Here is a 19025-nt window from a genome sequence, read left to right as displayed (position 1 = left end):
GAGATTTGCTTTTGGGCCCACTGTCCTGGGGAGTGGGCACTCACCCACGTATGTCTGGGCTGGGCTGTGTGCCAACACTTGACCTCATCTACTTCTTTGGCTGTGTTGAGACCATTGCTGAGGCTGCCCACTCCCTTGATGAGGCCATTCCCTGAGCTTTGCTTCTCTTTAGGCCCAGGGAGGCTGGAGGAGGGGCATTCTCTATTTTACTGGATCGGGTCTCACCTGCATGTTCTCCATGGGGCTCCATGGCAGAATCTGTCATAGCCCAAGTTCAGTCTAGCCGGGCTGAAGGAGTGGTTTTGGACTTGGACTGCCTTGGTCATCCATATCCTGTTCTCTTTGCCATTGCCCAGAGGAGAGGACAAGAGTACTGCCTGCCTCAGGAGCTTGTCTGGGTGGTGGTAGGACGGAGAGGAGGCAGCCAGGTTCCCTATCCCCTGCGTGGGAGGGAGGCACGCTTCTGACAACACCTGTCTGCCCAGCACCTCCCAGCACCCTCCACACTTTCTCTCCTTCCCTTTCCCAGGAGGGAGGGCAGCTGTACCCCCTCCCTTCTGGGTGATCAGGGAAACTGGGGCATTGGTATGGGGTGGAGCCAGGAACCTAGGCGTCCTGTCTCCCTGCCTCAGGCTCTGCCTCTAAGCCCCTGGGAAGGCAGGCAACCAGTCCAAGGAGAAGAAAGTGGGTCAGTGTGGCGTGGGCCAGGGTCTGAGGGGAACCCTGGCTCCCCTTTGTTACAGTGTGCCATGGCATACTGTTCATTGTAGACTAGGATCTCCTCCCCCTTTCTTCTCTGTTCCTTCATTCCACAGGGATGGGATGGTGAGAAGGAGGCAGCTTCAACCCTGAGGGGAACTGGAAGAAACCCAAACAGGAGTTTACATGGTTCTTGGAGTTGGTTTCAAATGAGAGGGCTCAGCCAGCACCCACAGTAGACCTGGTACATGGCAGCTTCTAGGCCATGCTAATGGGCTTATAAAGGGCATGGATACCTGGAGAGAGGGCCTGCCAAATATCTCCAGGACCCCAGGGCTGCTGGCATCTCCCAATCCAGAGTGTCTTGGCCAGCCCCCCACCCCTCCTTTCTTTTTTGTTGATTATGGGACTTGAAATCAGGGCCTGGGTGCTGTCCCTGAACTTTTTCACTCAAGGCTAGTGCTGTACCACTTTGAGCCACAGTACCACTTTTGGTTTTCTGGTAGTTAATTGGAGATGAAAGTCTCATGGCTGGCTTCAAACTTTAGGTCTTAGCCTCCTTTTTTTTATTTTTGTGCCAGTCCTGGGGCTTGAACTCAGGGCCTGAGCACTGTCTCAAGGCTCTAGCACTCTGCTACTTGAGCCACAGCGCCACATCTGGCTTTTTCAGTATATGCGGTGCTGAGGAATCAAACCCAGGGCTTCATGCATGCTGGGCAAGCACTCTACCACTAGGCCACATCCCAGCCCCGATCTCAGCCTCCTGAGTAGCTAGGATTAAAGGTGTGAGTCACTAGCGCCTGGCAAGCCCCCTTCCCCCTTTTTTGTTTGAATCTCATGGCCTGAGCTTTATCACTCAAGGCTGGTGCTGTACCATATAGATCCTGCTCTATCAACATTTGGACCCAGGAAATGAGAGTCTAGAAGAGCTCAAGGGACCAGCCCTGGGCTCTTCTCTCATCCAGCTTTAGTGGGTTTAAAGGCCCGAGTATATGTATAGCCTTGGTGGACTGAGCCACTAATTTGGGGAGAATGATACTGGCACTGGATATTGCTCATGTACTCCATCTTTAGTGGCTGCCTTGTAAGTGCTGGACAGGTAGGGATGGAGAAGGGAAGGAGGTGGCCTTACCAGTGAGATTGAGGTTCAATATTAGGAAAACTTTGTTGTACCTGTGAATCTCAGAAGAAAAAAGATACTTGTTCCACTTCCTCCCTAGACCCTTCCCTTTATTTCTCTAGAGGATTTCGGGCTTGCATGGCCAATTGTCTGGCTGGGTTTGACTCTTCACTTATTATTTGATGGAAGTCATGATGGAATTGGGAGTTGGTCCCATGTCCCTGGCTCTAGCTACCTCTGGATGCCCATGTGCTGGATGTTTCCTAAGCATGGAGTCTTCTATCCTTAGGCATCTGGCTGTTTTGGGGTCTGGGGCCCCTCCTTTTCAGTTTTAGCTGATGACTTCCCCTTTCCAGAGAAGGGCTCTCTTGCCATTCTCCTGTGCCTGGGGCAATCAGAGAGAGCCAGGACAGGGCTAGCCAGCCCTTCTGGTTGCTCCCAGCGTGGGTAGGTGGAGTCCTAGTCTGGGAGGGGTGGCTGATGCCCCCCCCCCCTCCTGCCTCTCCAGGCTTTCTGGGTTCCCTTGTGTCTGCTACCCATCACCCCATTGATGGGGCCCTTGATTTTCCCTTCCTTTCACCTTAACAGGTCCTGAGTAGCCAGGATGAGATTGGGGCAGGGGCTGGTAAACAAAGTTGCTGCCCTGAGATAGGGGGTACTCACAGTAGCAAGCCCCTGGGGTAAGCATCGCTTCATTGCCTTTCTTCTGGAATCTTCTCTGGCTTAGAAGCTGTACTTCCAGGCCCTGTTTGTTTCCTGGGCACCTCTTACCCCTAGCCCCCTCACATCATCTATGTATCATCAGGCTAGGGCTCTGGGAAAGCCTGCCTCTGCCATCTCCCCTGAGGAAAGGAGGCCCCTTGGCTATCCTTGGCTGGCGGAACCATAGCTGGGAAGATGGGCTCTAGGAGCCACAGCCACTGTGTCCTCGGTTGGCCAGCTTCTCCCAGGCTTTTGACAGGAGGGTGAGGTCATCCAGTCCAGAGAGAGGACAGGTGTCCCTGGCTCCCTGCCTGGAGTGGGGGGCAAGAGGGGCTCCAAAATAGCAACTGTGACATCAGGAAGGGGGAGGGGGATACAGACCCAGGAATAACAGGGCTATTAAAAGGCTCCAGTGAGGTCAGGGGGCCAAGTGGGATCTTTGTACCAACGGGAGGCCTAACCTGGGGCAGAGGGACAGGCTAGCAGCGGTGCACTGGCCCCAGATCCCAGCAGGAATTCAGGAGCTGGGGATGCTCTGTCAGGCCTGGATGCTGACATCCTCATGACTTCCTGGAGAGGCTCCAACCTTCAGTCCGTTCCTTCTTGGGCAGTGGGGTCATTGTACCTGTTAAGGGAAACCCTGCAGTAGTCTTGTGTGTTTCCCTGCATGTGAGGTAGTGGGGTACAATGGTTAAGGCTGGGATTTGAGCCCCAGACCTCCCAGCTCTACTGTATGAACAGCTGTATGACCTAGGGCATGTAACCTTAAGGTCTCTGTGCCTCAGTTTCTACAGCTATAACCTTTCTCCTGAGGTCATCATGCAGAATGAATGAATATGGTACTATGATGCTCTTAGTATCACACCTGGCATACTGCCAAAGATGAACTGCCGTGCTGAGAATGAGCAGGTGCCACCCAGTCCCTTGCTTGGGTTGCGTGAGGTCTGCCCAGGAAGTCTCCCTGCCCCCTGGAAAAAAGCTGAGCTGTCTCTGGCTGCCAACTCCAGAATGGGTGAGAGGGAGCTGCCACTTAACTGCTGTTGAGGGTCTCCTTTCTAGTAAAGGGGGAGGGGAGGCATTCCCCATCCCTGGAGGAAGGCAGAAATTAACCCCTACAGGGTTGTCAGGACTCCAGGGAAGGCACAGGTGGCTGTGTCTGTCACCTCTCCCCTATCTTTCTGCTACCTTTACCTATTGTGTATAGCTAGAGCAAGGATAGAGAAGAGGATGAGCCTGGCTTCTTGGTCTGTAGTCCATTGCCTGCCAACAACAGTAGTCAGAGTGGCTCTTAGACACTTGGGTACCCCTGCCTGCCTCCTTACCCTGTGCAGCCTTTGGCCACCCAGCTCTGTGGCCTTGGCCCTGAGTACAGGCCCTTCCCCACCCCCTTCCCTGCCTGGCGCTTCCTCCTGGGGTGGAACGCCGCCTCCCCCCATGGGGCCTCCGCCAGGCCTGGGCTCCTGGCAGCCAGCCGGCGGCTCCCTGAGCATGCTCCACCTATTTATAGACAGGGCCCTCCCCCAACTGCTATTTCAGTCTCCTGCCAGCTGCCGGCGGCTCATTCGGGAAGGAGGAGCAGGGAGCCAGGCCCAGAGCTGTCACCCGGTGGCGCTGGGAGGGAACACTGAGAGCCCGCCTGCCTGCCTACTGAGATCCCCTTCCTGTCCCTGGAGCGCTCAGCCACCTACCCCGGCTCCTGGAATCTGAGGACAGGTTGAGGTGGATGCTCCTGTAGATGAAGGCAGGCCTGTAGCCTCAGGGCTTCCCAGGCCTCCCGGAGTGCCCAGGCCGGATGAGGCACCTCCCTACCTTGTGGGTTCCAGCAGCAGTGGCCTGAGGGAGTCCCAGAGCAGCTGGCCTGCCGGACCACCGTCTTCTAGCTGGCTCCCGCCTCTGGCGGCCCATTCCGGGCATGCTGCTGGTGCCCAAGGCGCAGGGGCTCGTGGAGATGCTGCAGACCATCTATGAGACCGAGTCCTGTTTCTCAGCAGATGGCATGTTAGGCCGGGAACCATCCTTGGAAATCTTGCCACGGACTTCTCTGCACAGCATCCCTGTGGCAGGTAAGTGTCTCTGGGCCCTCACCTGCCCTCTGTTCTTGAGCATCCTTGTGTCTGAGCTGAGCATCTTGCTCTAGCCTTGCCCAGATGGAGTCCTGTTTTGACCTTTATTGAGAGCTTTGCTGGGCATCCATAGGACTGGGAAGCTGTGCCCTTGTGGTGGGCCTCTCTGCCCATGCCCTTGCCCTCCTAGCCCATAGTTGCCTTCCCACTGTACCTCTCTGCCACCATTTCCCTGCTGCATCCTTCCAGTTCTTTTAGCCTCAGGTAGGATTGGCCTCAGCTGCTGGGGGCTGGGGATCCTGCTACAGGATTCTGGCCTAGTTGGCACTGTGGTCAGAGGGGAGGAAGTGGGTCAGTGACCTCTGTCCGCATTGCCTGCCCCCCAGGTTTGGGTAGTGGAAGAAGTCTTAGCTAGGCTGTCCACAAGAATAAAAGTTACCTTAGCTTCTCTGGCTTGGTTTGGTAGTAGAACATCAAGTGCAGTGAACTGGTAAACCGCTGACCTGGAGTCCCCTGAGAATAGACCTGTCTGGAGAGGTTCAATATAGTCATGGTAGTGTTAGGTAGAGACCAGCAGCTGAGATGGTATGTGGTCTTAGTTGCCGTAGCTCCTAGCACCTCTGTAACTCTCCTCTCCCTAGACTTCATTTATATCCAAGAATAGAGAGGTCCTACTTTGGCTTAGATGGGCTTGAGGACCCTAAGCTTGCCACCTTCTTGGCAGGAACTTCTTTGGCCCTCACTGGGAGTAGGGTGCTCCCTTCCCACCTAGCTGGGCCACTCCTTCATTCGCTCCCAGGAACCTGTTGGCAGCACCAGGCCCTTCTGGCACAGCTTCCCCACCAGGCCGGCACCACAAGATGCTTCCTCTAGGGAGGGGCCTGCTGGAGCCATGCCCACTTGGCCCCTCCTGGCAGTAGCTTGGCATTTGTAAGAGTGGGGTGTGTGTGTGTGTGTGTGTGTGTGTGTGTGTGTGTGTGTGTGTGTTTGGGAATCCTTGACTCTGGATACGTGGGTGTGGATCCCAACGTTTAAATTAGAAGGTGGGTACCTGTGGTGTGGTCTGAGCTGTCCAGGGATAAAGTTTCAGTAGGACTGGCATGTGTCAGAGGAATGTTTTGGGAAGATTTGGACAATGTTTTGAACATGGCTTGCCATTTTCCTGCACAGGGAGATACTGGTCTAGGAGCAGATCTCTGGAGACTAGCCCTGCAAGGTGCCCACCAGGCCCTTGGAATGGGGTGGAAACAGATTTGCTGGGTCTTGCCTTCAATAGTAGCTCTAGGCTAATTAACTTCACTAAAGCCAAAGGCTCTGTCCTCTACTCCCAGCCCCAGCCTCTGGGTCTCAAGGTGGGCTCCAGATTGTGCAGAAGAGGTATTTGCTGCCTGTTTGCTGCCCTGGCCCTACCAGCCCTTGCCTACCTGCAGCAAACAACCATCAGCTTTGTTTATTTACTCCTTTCAAGTTAGATCCTACTTTGCACACTGGGACCCCACTTCCTCACCCCTTCTCTAGGCCTGTCTGCTCCTGGACAGACCCCAACTAGCCCCTTTCTCTATCCCTCCCCCCCCCTACACTGCCTGGTCTTCCGAGCCTGGCTCAGTCCTTGCTGGCAGGAGTGAGGTGTGAGTCACCCCCACGGCTCAGGGAGAGGGCTAAGAATGTTCCCCCTGAGCAGCTCTGATGCTGTGTCTGTGACGCGGCTGGGGACAGATATAGGCCTGGAGCTTGGCTGCCTTTTTTTTTTTTTGGACTCTGGAATGTAAATAGATGTTTCAAATAGAAACACTTTAACCTTTAAGTTAAAAAAAAATCCACCTCAGATAAACATGGCTATGAAGTTCCAGGCTGCCCAGTGTTTTCCTCCTTCCCCTGTCCGCCTCCTCTCCCCTTCCCACCTCCTGCCACCATTGATTGATCAGTCTCCAGACAGGAGAGAAAAGCCTCTGACTGAGAAAGCAGGTGTCCAGGGCCACTTGGTTGAGTGCTGTGTGTTGCACTGGCCTCCCCAGCCCAAAGGGTTGGAGAAAGGGGCCTTCCAGGGTGGTGCCTTGCCTCCCTCCTCCAGGAGCAAGTCTTGGGGACTCGATTTGGGGGCAACCTTTGCTCTCTGGACTGTCTTGTTGGCTGCCATTGATCCACCCCTAGCACAGTGCCTGGCACTTGGATGAATGAATGTTTCATGAGAGGGCAGAGTCCAAGATTGCTTGGCAGGATTCCTGGGCTCTATTCTGAGGTTTGGCCCTCCGGGTGAATAGAGACAGTTACAGCTGGGTACCTCCAGGGGTGAGCCAGAGCCTCAGCACCATAAGGGATGGGGATAGGGGTACTCTTTGCTGTTCCTGCTGGCGGAGAAGATGGGACAATCTTAGCTTCTAGGGGTGATTGGAGGTCTCTCTTGCTGGCTGGGGTCTGCCTGGCTACCATGCCATGACCCTGCACACAGAAGCTTCCACCATCACCCAGGCCTGCTCTTTGTATAGGAAGCCTAGGGATCGGAACTCCACTGTGGGAGTGCAGAAGGCAGACTGGGGAATTCCCTGACCCCCTTCTGAAGGCCCTGGATTCCCCTCCATCCAGTTCTGGGTAGAGCTGGCACTGGATAGTGTACAGAAGAAGGTAGTGTACGGAGAAGGCCTAGGAGGAGTCTCTCCCCCCTCCCAAGGAGGGTATGAATCCTTGTGCCAGGAAAGGATACTCTGGATGTTGGGAAGTCTCAAGGGAATCAGGTTTGGCACTGGGACTTTCCCTGGATCCTCTTATTCATGCTCTTCAGACCATTCCGAGCATGACTCTGGGGTGTGTAGGTGGAGGGATGCTGGGAAGGTAGGAAGGGCAAGACTAGAGTAGGAAGAGAGCTAATAATATACTAGGTAACAGAGGTAGCCGGGACTTTCCTTACCTTATCTCTTTAAGGAAGGTTATTAATAAAATATGTGACAATTGAGAGGGAACAGACTGGTTAAGAAACTCACTCAAGGTCATAGTTCAAGCTGCAGCTCGAACTCAGGTCTGGGGATGGGTGGAACATTGTTAATCCACACAAAAATTCCTTCTGTCATTTTTAAAAAGGCAGTTCTTGAGACAAATATTGGTGATTCACACCTGTAATCCTAACTACTCAAGAGGCTGAGATCTGAGGATCACTGTTTGAAGCCAGCCTGGGCAGGAAAATCTGTGACTATCTCCTCCGCTAAACAAAAAAGTCAAAACTTTTTGGAGCTGTGGGGACTGGAAATGTGGCTTAGTGGTAGAATGCTTGCCTAGCATGCCTAAAGCCCTGGGTTTGATTCCTCAGTTACACATAAACAGAAAAAGCCAGAGGTGGTGCTGTGGCTCAAGTGGTAGAGTGCTAGCCTTGAGCAAAAAGAAGCCAGGGACAGTGCTCAGGCCCTGAGACCAAGGCCCAGGTAGTTCTTTGTGTTGGATACTTCTTCATGCCAATGTATATGGCTTAGCAATTGGCACGTGAGCTAGATTTCAGCGCCAACTGTCCCACAGGTGCCCAAAGGCAGGGAACAGCCTGTATAGCCTTATGTGGTGGGTCTCCCTGTATGCCTCCAAATTTTGTGCTTCTGGAGAAGAGACCATTTTGGCCTCTGGGAGCTCCCTAAGTTTCTGAGTCTTTCTTTGTTTTATATAAATACTTGGAGCCCTGCTGCCCAACCCCCTCCTACCTCATCCCCTCTTGTTTTTGAGACCCTCAGCTGTCCCTTTCCCACTGTACAGCTGCCAGACAGGAAATCAGATTAACTGTGTCCACACACACAGCTGTAACAGCTGTCAGATTGGCAGCAGAACTGAATGCAGCCAGGCTGGGGACACAGTGAGAGTGGCTCTCAAACCTCACCAAGGGACTGTATTCAAACACAGGTTCCCATATTCCTGAAGGAACCAACGTTTTAAACACTGGTGGAGTGGAGGTGAGGATATTGAGCACGTGCTTTTAGAGTAGCAACTGTGAGGACAGAGTTCAGGGGACCCTGCATCCGGCCAGTGGTATCTCCAGTATTCATGGAAGGCCCTAGTGGGCTTTGGGACTTCTGGGAGAGGTTTCTACGCATATGTAGAGGGAGGCGGCTGTTGCCCCAGACAGGCAATCCAATTCCCAGCAGCCTGGCAGTCTGGAGAGAGAGGATGTTTTGAGATGCCAGGAGCAGGTGTCTAAACCCCAGCGGGGTGGGGATTGTGGCAAGTGGCCAGGTGGGCAGGGTTGCTTGATGGATGCTCAGGGCCCATATGTGGTGGAGAGTGGAGGCAGATTTGCCCTGGGCCTCCTACCATCCCACCCCAGGTGGGGAGTGAACAATCCCAGCAATAGCTCCAGATTTTGCATGTTTAGTGTACCCTTTAATTGTCTGCAGCTTCGTATCCAAGTACGTCCTGGAAATGGCTGTGAGATAGGAGATGTCTCCAGATAGCGTCCTAAGATCCACCACTAACTTCATCCTCAGCAGTGACAGATGTCGTGTACTTTTCACCAGGGTTCCGAATCCCCTGTCAGAGCCTTCAAAGTGGCCATCTGCTTCCAGATTTCTAGGGCTTCCCTCCATTTGCCCCTCCCCCCCTTTGTATTCCTGTGCTCTGGCATTCTGGGAGCCAACCAGATACCCTAGTTTAGATTCCTGAACCATATACAGAGTGTTACATCTCTCATTAAGTTCAGGAGCAGCCTTCATGTTTTCCTTTTCTGTTTTTTATCAGAGAGCCAGCAGAGTCAGGATTAAGCACTGGCTGTTTGAGAACTTGTGCTCATTTGTGCTAGGTGTTTTGGAGAGACAGAAGGAATCCCACTGTTGAGACCTGAGCTGCAGAGGACAGAGTAGGCAGGCAGCTGGAACTAGAAGGAGGCTGCTCCTTGAAATTCCTCTCTGTCATTGGCACCCAGCTTCTGACTACTCTGGCTGTGTTGTGTGGGGCTAGAAGAAGTTCTCTGATAGAAATGGACCACATCTGACATCTGAAATGAATAAGATCTTCATGTGGCAGAAGTTTGAGGTTGACATCCTCAGATGATCTTTGAAATGAGCCCCACATAATTCTAAGCATTTTATTTTGTATATTAACATTTTTTAAGTTTAAATTTTTTTGGGATCAGTCATTAGGCTTGAACTCTGAGCCTAGGTGCTGCCCCTGAGCTCTTCAGCTCAAGGCCAGTGCTCTACCACTTGAGCCACAGTGCCACTTCCAGTTTTTTGATGGTTAATTGGAGATGAGTCTTATGGACTTTCCTGCCTTGGCTGGCTTTGAACCCCCATCCTGAGATCTCAACTTCCTGAGGATTACAGGTGTGAGCCTCTGGTGCCTGGCATGTTTAATTTTTTATGCCAGTACTGGGGCTTGAACTCAGGGCCTCAGTGCTACTCCTTAGTTTTTTCACTCAGGGCTGACACTTTACCACTTGAGCCACAGTTCCACTTCCAGTTTTTTTGCTAATTAATTGGAAATAATGGTCTTATGGACTTTCCTGCCTGAACCTCAATCCTCATATCTCAGCCTCCTTAGTAGGTAGGATTACAGGTATGAGCCACCAGCTTCTGGCTATCTCGTTTTTTTTTTTTTTTTTTCAAGACAGGGCCTCACTGTATATCTCAGGCTGCCTTTGAACCAGTGATCCTCCTGCCTCAGCCTCCTGAGTGTTGAGATTACAGACCACTACATCTGACTTCTTTGTGTATTTTAGAAACGATTGTGTGTGTGTGTGTCTGTGTGTGTGTGTATAGTTGATACATACTAGGCAGACACTCTACCACACATAGAAACAACCTGAGAAGTAGTCCATAGACTTCCCTAGATTGCCAAGGCCAATGGGGTCCAGGACTCAAAAAAAAAAGTCAGGAGCCATTAATAATAGCCCTGGCTAACACCTCCTGAGATCTTCCCAGGCCCTTTGCCAAGCTCTAGGCGTGCATTCTCTTGGGCCTGGCAACCTAGGAGGTAAGTGCTCTGCTGCTATCTTGCAGATGCCTTCACAGAGGAGGAGACACCCTATGCCTTGCCTAGCAAGTACACTGCCTTGAACCCTCGCCATGTCTTACTCCAGAGCTCTCGCTCTTAACCATTACGTGATATACATTCAATTACGTTGCTTGACAAGTTGTGCAAATTGCTAGGTGAGAGTCATGCCAAGCCCGCACATGTGGAAATTCTGTCTGAATTGTGGTAGAACCTGTTGATCCTAAATCAGCCTTGCCAGTCACGTAAGAGCACAGAAATAGATCATGGGAAACTGGCCTTGGTGGGGAGGGGTCATCGGCGTCACTGGCTGAGGAGTGTGGAGTACTCTTCCTCACCTCCTTCCAGATTCCCTCAAGGCCAAGGAACAAGAAACTTTGCCTATTCTCCAGGGAAAGAAAAAAAGGTAATGAAGACATTGAAGGAAGCTGCAGATTGCCTTGCTTGGCAAGGGAGGTCTAGAGGGCCGGGGTGTTGGTGAAGATGCTACCCCTAGCCTTGCCTGGCTACCTGTCTGTGCTCTCCAGAAAGATGTCCTAGAATGAAGCCAAGCTGTTGCTCGGCAGGATCCTGCCTGTGTGGGCAGTCTTGCTACCTGGGTTCAGATCCCTGCTTTGTTTCACCTGTGGGGGCAGGGGTGGGGGCTGCTGTATATGGCCAGACAGCCACATGTGAGCCAGAGCTTGGTATCTGTAGGGCTGTTCTGGTGGCTTGGAGACACACAGGCCTGCCAACCCAACTGCTCAAGCTGGGCTGTTCCATGGAGGCAGAGTGGGTCATCCCTGCAGAAGGCCACAGGACAGGATTGTGGCTTGTTCCTGAGGTCACTACTCCTAGTATGAAGAAGGGTCTGAGCCCACTGGGACGAGCCATGTGTAGAGCAGTGGGGGTGGTCAGGGCCTACTCCTGGAGCCTTGCTGCTTTCCCCACAGGAGATAGTGGTGTTGGTACTGGCCACCCAGTCTATGGCTCTGAGTCAGACCTGACTGAAGAGGGAAGGACCCCGGGCCCTGCTTTCCCATGTGACCCTATTCCTGGCCTTTCAGGGGGCTCTTTACTGCCTAAAATTCCTAACCCATCCCTTTAGGGAACAGTCCCTCTCTCTACCTACTCTCCTGATCCACCAGGAGGCCAAGAGTTTCTTCCGGTCATGACACACCCACTTCCCCTTTCATGTGCTTAAGCTGCTGCTACCTGCTCTGTGCATGCCAAATTGGCAGGGGACATGGATCTTCAAGGGAGTGCCAGGCCAGCCAGGCTTTTAGATTCCGTCCCAGTCATTACATTTTGGGACTCCATCCTCTGCCCTTCCCTGACTTCCATTTTGGACACAGCCAGGTTGCTCCTTGGTAGACCCCTGGAGTGCCGCATGCTGCTGCAAATTAACATTCTCCAGTCGTCTGTGTTTCCTGCTTGCATGGAAGCAGAGCTGTGGCAGAGCCCTCTGGCTGCCCTGCCACCTGCATACCAATGGGCGCCCGTTCTCACTGCAGCACTGGCCTGAACATCTCAATGATGGTAATGGTGGGAGATTACCTGGTCTTAGCCTTGTGCTCTCTGTGGGGCTCTTGTAAGCACCACCAGCCCTGCTGGCCATAGTGCCAGCCTGAGGCAGGGTTATCTGCTGAGAACCAGGAGGGCTTGGACCCCTTTCCTTTCCTGGACAAGCTGGCTGGAATCCAGCTCCCATAGTCTCAGCAGGGCTGGGAGCAGCAGATTGATGCCTGTCCAACCTTGGTTGAGGGATCAGAGTAATAACCCTCTGGTCATATTGGGGCCTTGCTGAATGTCACAGGTTAGAGAGGTACAAGGCTCCCATCCTGCTTTCACCTTGGTCCAGGGCTGTTTCTGCTAGAAAGACTCTCTGGGGTTTATAGCACCTTTTCTCCTAGTGCTGGGGAGGGGATGAGTTGGTGAAAGAGTGTGTGTGTGTGTGTGTGTGTGTGTGTGTGTGTGTGTGTGTGTTTAACTCCACCCTCTTGGCCACATCTGGACACTCCTGTAGTTGTGGCTCTGGCCTGGTGGCCACAAAGTCGTCAGTGCGGCTGATGGGGAAGCCACAGAGGAATGTGCCTGGGGTGTTGGGGAAGGAGGGGTGGTGGCACAGAAAGACATCCTGCTCAGGCTGTGCCTCTCCACCAGACCTCTGCTTCTATTGGCTTCCAGAGGCATGTTTAGGCATGAGGATGGTATAACTTGGGCCTTCTGTAGCTTGTTCCTGGGTTCCCTGGAGAAATCCAGGTCCGTGGACAGGATGTAGGGGCCTCTTTTAGCCACCTCCAAAGGTGGAAGGTAGGGATCTGAAGAAGGCTTGTTCCTTGCACCTATCAGAAAGTTAGGTTCTTATTTTCCTGGCCTGGGCTGTAGTGGGCTACTTGGATGCAGAAATGCCTTTCTAGCCCCTTGTGGTCTTCCTGGGCTCAAGGAAAATGGGGGCTTTCTTTGGAGAAAAAAGTAGAAAAGAAACAAGATGGGCTGGCCCTGCCTCTCTTACTTCCTCCTTCCCAGGCAGCCATATCCTGCCTTCCCTTTCCTGCTGGCAGCAAAAGGCTTTGTGGGGTGTGGGCTGGGCTTGGGGCTCCCTGATGGTGTGTTGTTTGCCCAGTTGCCTTGGCAACTATAGAGCAGTGATAGGGAGTGACATCCAGTGACCGGGAGGACAGTGCAGTGGGATCAGAGGTCGACACCCATCCCTCCCATAAGTTCACTGGAACCTTTACACTCTAAGGTTCCTCAGCCCACTGTCTATATGGGAACTCTGGACCCAAGCCCTGGGACCACTCAGTAGATCCCACCACTGCTTTGCTTTGCCCTTCCCAATGTGTCCTGTCTTCCTTGGGACAGGAGTCTGAGGTCCCTGCAGCAGCCCCAGCCCTCTCCTGCCATCATCCTTCTTCCTGTCTGATTCCCTTTCCTTTCCTGTCTCCTCCTCCCACCTCCTCCCTGCCCGCCCATTCTCTCAGCCCCCTCCCCCCAACACAGCTGCTGTTTGGCTCACTCTATATATAGCGGCATTTTCAGGGTAATTACAATAAAACTGTTGAAAGGAGATAATCCAGCAAAGGAAGCTAGGCTGACTGTCAGCCCCCTCCTGTCCCTGGCTTGGTGCAGCCCTGCACCCCCTTTCACTGAGGCCTCCTGTCCCTCCCTACTCCTTAACTTCCCTTCTGCCCCATTGGCCCCAACTGGTATAAGCCAGAGAGCAGGGCATAGGACAGAGTGTCCAGACAGTCTCCACAAACCTGTGCTTTTCATGAGCCCTGGCTAGCAGCACCAACAGTTCTAGAACCAACCTCTCTGTACCTCAGTTTTTCTTTTCGTATGGGCTATAGTGGGGGCTTGGTGTTGAGACGTGAGGAGAAGGTACAGGACAAGATTTGCATTCTCATCCTGGATATTCAGTCAGCTGGCTGGGTCTGGTCAATTTATTCAAACCTCTTACAACCTCAGTTTCCTTGTCTGTAAAATGGGGTAACCATCATTTGAGTCATAGACAACTGTGCCATTTAAATGAGTCATTCATGTCAAAGGCCCAGTGGTATCAGTGACAGTATTATGTGTCAGTTACTCACACTCCACCGTTACCACTCTTCATGCTCATGTTTGCTTGCACATTGTTTTTGTGGTAGTGGTGGGGATGGAACCCAAGTCCTCATGCACACTAGGCAAATCCTCTCCCACTGAGCTCCACCACAGCTCTGCTGCATATTTTCGGTTTTTGTGCCAGTCCTGGGGCATGAACTCAGAGCCTGGGCACTATCCTTGTACTTTTTTGCCCAAGACTAGCACTCTTCTCACTTGAGGCACACTCCACTTAAGGCTTTTTGGTGGTTAATTGGAGATACAAGTCTCACAGACTTTCCTGACCTGTCTGGCTTCAGACCATGATCCTCAGTCTCAGCTTCCTGAGTAGCTAGGATTATAAGCATGAGTCACCAGCGTCCAGCCCTAATACATATTTTCTTATTTTTCATGGCTTTGGCCTCTTTTGAAGAAGGTGAAAGGTGGCCTGATGGATGGAGGGCTTTAATCCTCCTCTTTGACCTCTTGGGTCTAATAACCCTGTCCTGTGGCCTCTTGAGCCACAGGGCCTAGTGGGGTCTGAGATTGGGCCCATTGATGCCCCATATGTCTTGTGCCCACAGTGGAGGTGAAGCCAGTACTACCAGGAGCCATGCCCAGCCCCATGGGGGGCGGGGGTGGAGGCAGCCCCAGCCCTGTGGAGTTGCGGGGGGCTCTGGCTGGCCCTGTGGACCCTGTGCTCCGGGAGCAGCAATTGCAGCAGGAGCTTCTGGTGCTCAAACAGCAGCAGCAGCTGCAGAAGCAGCTCCTGTTTGCTGAGTTCCAGAAGCAGCACGACCACCTGACACGGCAGCATGAGGTCCAACTACAGAAGCACCTCAAGGTGAGCAAGCAGGGCTTGGGGTCACCCAGAGCTGTACCTGCCCCCCTCAGGGCCCAGCTCATTGCTCCCTTTATGCCCCTGCAGCAGCAGCAGGAGATGCTGGCAGCCAAGAGGCAACAGGAACTGGAGCAGCAGCGGCAACGGGAGCAGCAGCGGCAGGAGGAGCTGGAGAAGCAGCGGCTGGAGCAGCAGCTGCTCATCCTGCGCAACAAGGAAAAGAGCAAAGAGAGTAAGGCCAGTGGGGCAAGGCAGGCAGGGCTCCTGCCTGCCTGGTCCCAGCTGTGGGTCCTGGCACCAAGCAGCCAGATCAGCGGTGTTCTGTTCTGCAGGTGCCATCGCCAGCACCGAGGTGAAGCTCAGGCTCCAGGAATTCCTCTTGTCAAAGTCAAAGGAGCCCACGCCAGGCGGCCTCAACCATTCCCTCCCACAGCACTCTAAATGCTGGTAATAGTCCTGTGCATGTAGAGTGGGCAGAAGGGCCCTGGGTCCTCCTCAGGGTCTGCTTGACTACAGGCTAGCTGGACTCTCCTGTTTTATGGCCATATTTGGGTTCTGTAACTTCTCCTTGGGGATGAGACTCCCACCCCTTGTTCATCCTCTCACTCCCCTCCTCAGGATCCATTTCCCATCCCTCTGTGACATATGGTGGCCTTTTCATAGCTGCAGATGGCCAGGTGGCAGATCCCAGGCCTGGGTGGTAATCTAAGTCTGCTTCTACCCACCCCCCAGGGGAGCCCACCATGCTTCTTTGGACCAGAGTTCCCCTCCCCAGAGCGGCCCCCCTGGGACGCCTCCCTCCTATAAACTGCCTTTGCTTGGGCCCTATGACAGCCGTGATGACTTCCCCCTCCGTAAAACAGGTGCGTGAGAGCCCAGCCTCATCTCCCTAAGTGTGACTCCTGGGGCAGGGTGGGGATGGGTAAGGGGAAGTGCTGTGAGTTGGCCTTGAGCATGGAGGGCTGGGCTGTAGGTATGGATGGATATATCTGAGTTCCTACACCTTTCTCCACAGCCTCCGAACCCAATTTGAAAGTGCGTTCGAGGCTAAAACAGAAGGTGGCTGAGCGGAGAAGCAGCCCCCTTCTGCGTCGCAAAGATGGAACTGTTATTAGCACCTTTAAGAAGAGAGCAGTTGAGATCACGGGCACTGGACCTGGGGGTAAGGCCTCATCATGTGTCTCCATTCTGAGAGCCTGGGATTGGGGATGTGGGGGGCTCAGAGCAGGCTCAGGTGACAGCCACTTCTCCTGTAGTGTCGTCCGTGTGTAACAGTGCGCCCGGCTCCGGCCCCAGCTCTCCCAACAGCTCCCACAACACCATCGCTGAAAACGGCTTTACTGGCTCAGTCCCCAACATCCCTACCGAGGTACAGGCCTGGCTCAGGCTGGCACAGTTGGGGGGTGCGGAGAACCCAGAGCTGCTTTCTTTCCCTTGAATGGAAGAGTGCAGCTCCTTCTGGTCGGGCTGAGAGTGCCCAGCACAGACCTTTCTGAAGGACCTGGAGGGTCCTTGCCTATATATGTTGCCTCAAAGGTCTCACAGGCCCATGAAGGGCTGAGATCTCTAAAAGCCACTCCCAGTTTTGGCTCAGGGTGGGAAGAGTGGGGACTATCCAGACTTAGTGGCCTCAGCCCCAGGTTGCCATCCTTTGTCATCTCCCCTTTTCCTGCTTTCATGCCTGTATCTCCTGACTGCTCCCCAGATGCTTCCCCAGCACCGGGCCCTCCCTCTGGACAACTCCCCCAACCAGTTCAGCCTCTACACGTCTCCCTCTCTGCCCAACATCTCCTTAGGGCTGCAGGCCACGGTCACTGTCACCAACTCGCACCTTACTGTAAGTGTAGGGTGCATAGCCCTTCCTACCCAATGTGCAGGTTACTGGTCTTGCATGCTCCCACCTGGGACTTCTGCCTTCCCCAGGCCCCATGGGAGGTCAGATGGCCCTATCAAAGATGGTGGGAGGGCAGAGGGTAGATAAGGGATGCTGGTCTAGAGTTGGCGAGACAATGCAGTAGGACCCCCCCCCACCTTATCTCTTATCTCTCTCCACCCTATGCAGGCCTCCCCAAAGCTGTCAACACAGCAAGAGGCGGAGAGGCAGGCCCTTCAATCCCTGCGCCAGAGCACCACGCTAACTGGGGGCACACTAACGGGCAAGTTCATGAGCACATCTTCCATCCCTGGCTGCCTGCTGGGTGTGGCGCTGGAGGGCGACACAAGCCCCCATGGACACGCCTCATTGCTGCAGCATGTGCTGCTGCTGGAGCAGGCCCGGCAGCAGAGCACCCTTATCGCTGGTGAGTCGGTAGGCAGTTGTGCCAGGGAGGGAAAATTAGGCACGATGGGAGTCTCAGGTTAGGACCAACTGTGAGGGAGAAACATCACTGATTTCTTCCACATTCTGGAAATATCAAGTACCTACAGCGTGCCAGGAACTATTCTTGACAGAACTTGCTGCCATTACCCAGTTCCTATTCCAGAGCAGTGCTGTCCAGTAGTAGCAACATAATATAAACCACAGACATGAAGTTTTCTAGTAGCCACGTTTCAAAGTTTAAAAATAAATAGGGCTAGCCACTGGTGGTTCATTCCAGTGAACTGGCTGAGATTTGGGGATCAAGGTTCAAAGCTAGCCTAGGTAGACAAATCTTGGAGACTTATCTCTAGTTAACAGGCACAAAGCTGGAACTAGAGGCATGGCCCTGAATTCAAGCCCCAGTACCACGTGCATGCGCGCGTGCGCACGTGTACGTGCGCGCGTGTGCGTGTGTACGTGCACGCGCGCGCGTGCGCACGTGTACGTGCGCGCGTGTGCGTGTGTACGTGCACGCACACACACACACACACAAAGTGGAATTTATGATAACATATTTTATTTTGTATCCAGAATATTATTTCAACATGCAACGTGAATGTTTATTTGTTTTGTTTTTGTTGCCAGTCCTGGGGCGTGGACTTAGGGCCTGAGCACTGTCCCTGGCTTCATTTTGCTCAAGGCTTGCACTCTACACTTGAGCCACAGCGCCACTTCTGGCTTTTTTCTATATATGTGGTGCTGAGGAATCGAACCCAGGGCTTCATGTATATGAGGCATGCACTTTTACCACTAGGCCATATTCCCAGTCTTGCAACGTGAATGTTAACCACAAAGAGGTTCACTTTTTTTTTTTTTTTGGTCAGTCCTGGGGCTTGGACTCAGAGCCTGAGCACTGTCCCTGGCTTCTTTTTGCCCAAGGCTAATACTCTACTTTTTTCTGTTTATGTGGTGCTGAGGAATCAAACCCAGGATTCATGCATGCTAGGCAAGCATTCTATTGCTAAGCCACATTCCCAGCTCCAAAGTTCCATTTTTGTTTGTGTGTCACACACTGGTAGCATAAGGAAGAACTCAGTATTCATAGATGGCCAATGGCTTTGGTGTTGGATGTGTTGGTATCAGGAGAGATCCTGCAGGAAACATACAAGACCATGGATCAGGGCTTCTTGGCCTTGTGGGAAGCCTTGTCTGGTGCCTGACTGGCCCTGCTACCTGGCTGGTCCAGTACTACCTGTGCACTTAAGTTGAGGAAACTGAAGGGAGAAAATGGTGAATTTGGAGAAGCCTGTTTGTACCTCTGAGCTGAAACTGCTCATTTCTGAAGAGGAAAAGGAGGAGGAGGAGAGGAGGAAGAATGGGACCCAGCCTTGAGGTGGGGTGCCTCAGGCTCCTCTAAGGTTTTTCCTCAGTATGTAGGTGGTGGTCCAGAAGGGGGGAACATTGCAGGGGATGATGGGGGCGAGCCTGGTACCCTGACAATGGAGCTGACTCCTCTCCTGCCTCCACAGTGCCACTGCATGGGCAGTCCCCGTTGGTGACTGGCGAACGTGTGGCCACCAGCATGCGGACAGTGGGCAAGCTTCCGAGGCACCGGCCCCTGAGCCGCACCCAGTCCTCACCACTGCCACAGAGTCCCCAGGCCCTGCAGCAGCTGGTCATGCAGCAGCAACACCAGCAGTTTCTAGAGAAGCAGAAGCAACAGCAGCAGCAGCTACAGCTGGGCAAGGTGTGCCTGGAGAGGCAAAAATTGGGGGGCTGACA

General features: G+C 53.3%; 1 protein-coding gene across 5 annotated transcripts in view; it reads left to right on the top strand.

Moving 5' to 3' along the window:
* Hdac5 (histone deacetylase 5) overlaps positions 1-19025 on the top strand; it is a 37570-nt gene that overhangs the window by 10110 nt on the left and 8435 nt on the right. The window contains exons 3-12 of one of the 5 annotated variants that reach the window (XM_048367006.1): positions 4513-4584; positions 14688-14947; positions 15032-15176; positions 15277-15391; positions 15677-15807; positions 15960-16106; positions 16201-16313; positions 16650-16781; positions 17007-17244; positions 18773-18990. In XM_048367006.1, coding sequence (XP_048222963.1) covers positions 4513-4584; positions 14688-14947; positions 15032-15176; positions 15277-15391; positions 15677-15807; positions 15960-16106; positions 16201-16313; positions 16650-16781; positions 17007-17244; positions 18773-18990 — 1571 coding nt within the window. Of the gene's footprint in view, positions 1-1490; positions 4585-14687; positions 14948-15031; positions 15177-15276; positions 15392-15676; positions 15808-15959; positions 16107-16200; positions 16314-16649; positions 16782-17006; positions 17245-18772; positions 18991-19025 lie in introns of those variants that run through there. The other 4 variants (XM_048367005.1, XM_048367004.1, XM_048367008.1 and 1 more) reach the window with 4 other exon arrangements.

The sequence above is a fragment of the Perognathus longimembris genome, chromosome 17 (genome assembly GCF_023159225.1).
Source record: "Perognathus longimembris pacificus isolate PPM17 chromosome 17, ASM2315922v1, whole genome shotgun sequence".
In the NCBI taxonomy this organism is placed as follows: domain Eukaryota; kingdom Metazoa; phylum Chordata; class Mammalia; order Rodentia; family Heteromyidae; genus Perognathus; species Perognathus longimembris.
Note: the sequence above shows the minus strand (reverse complement) of the source record. Positions and strands in the feature narration are given on the sequence as shown.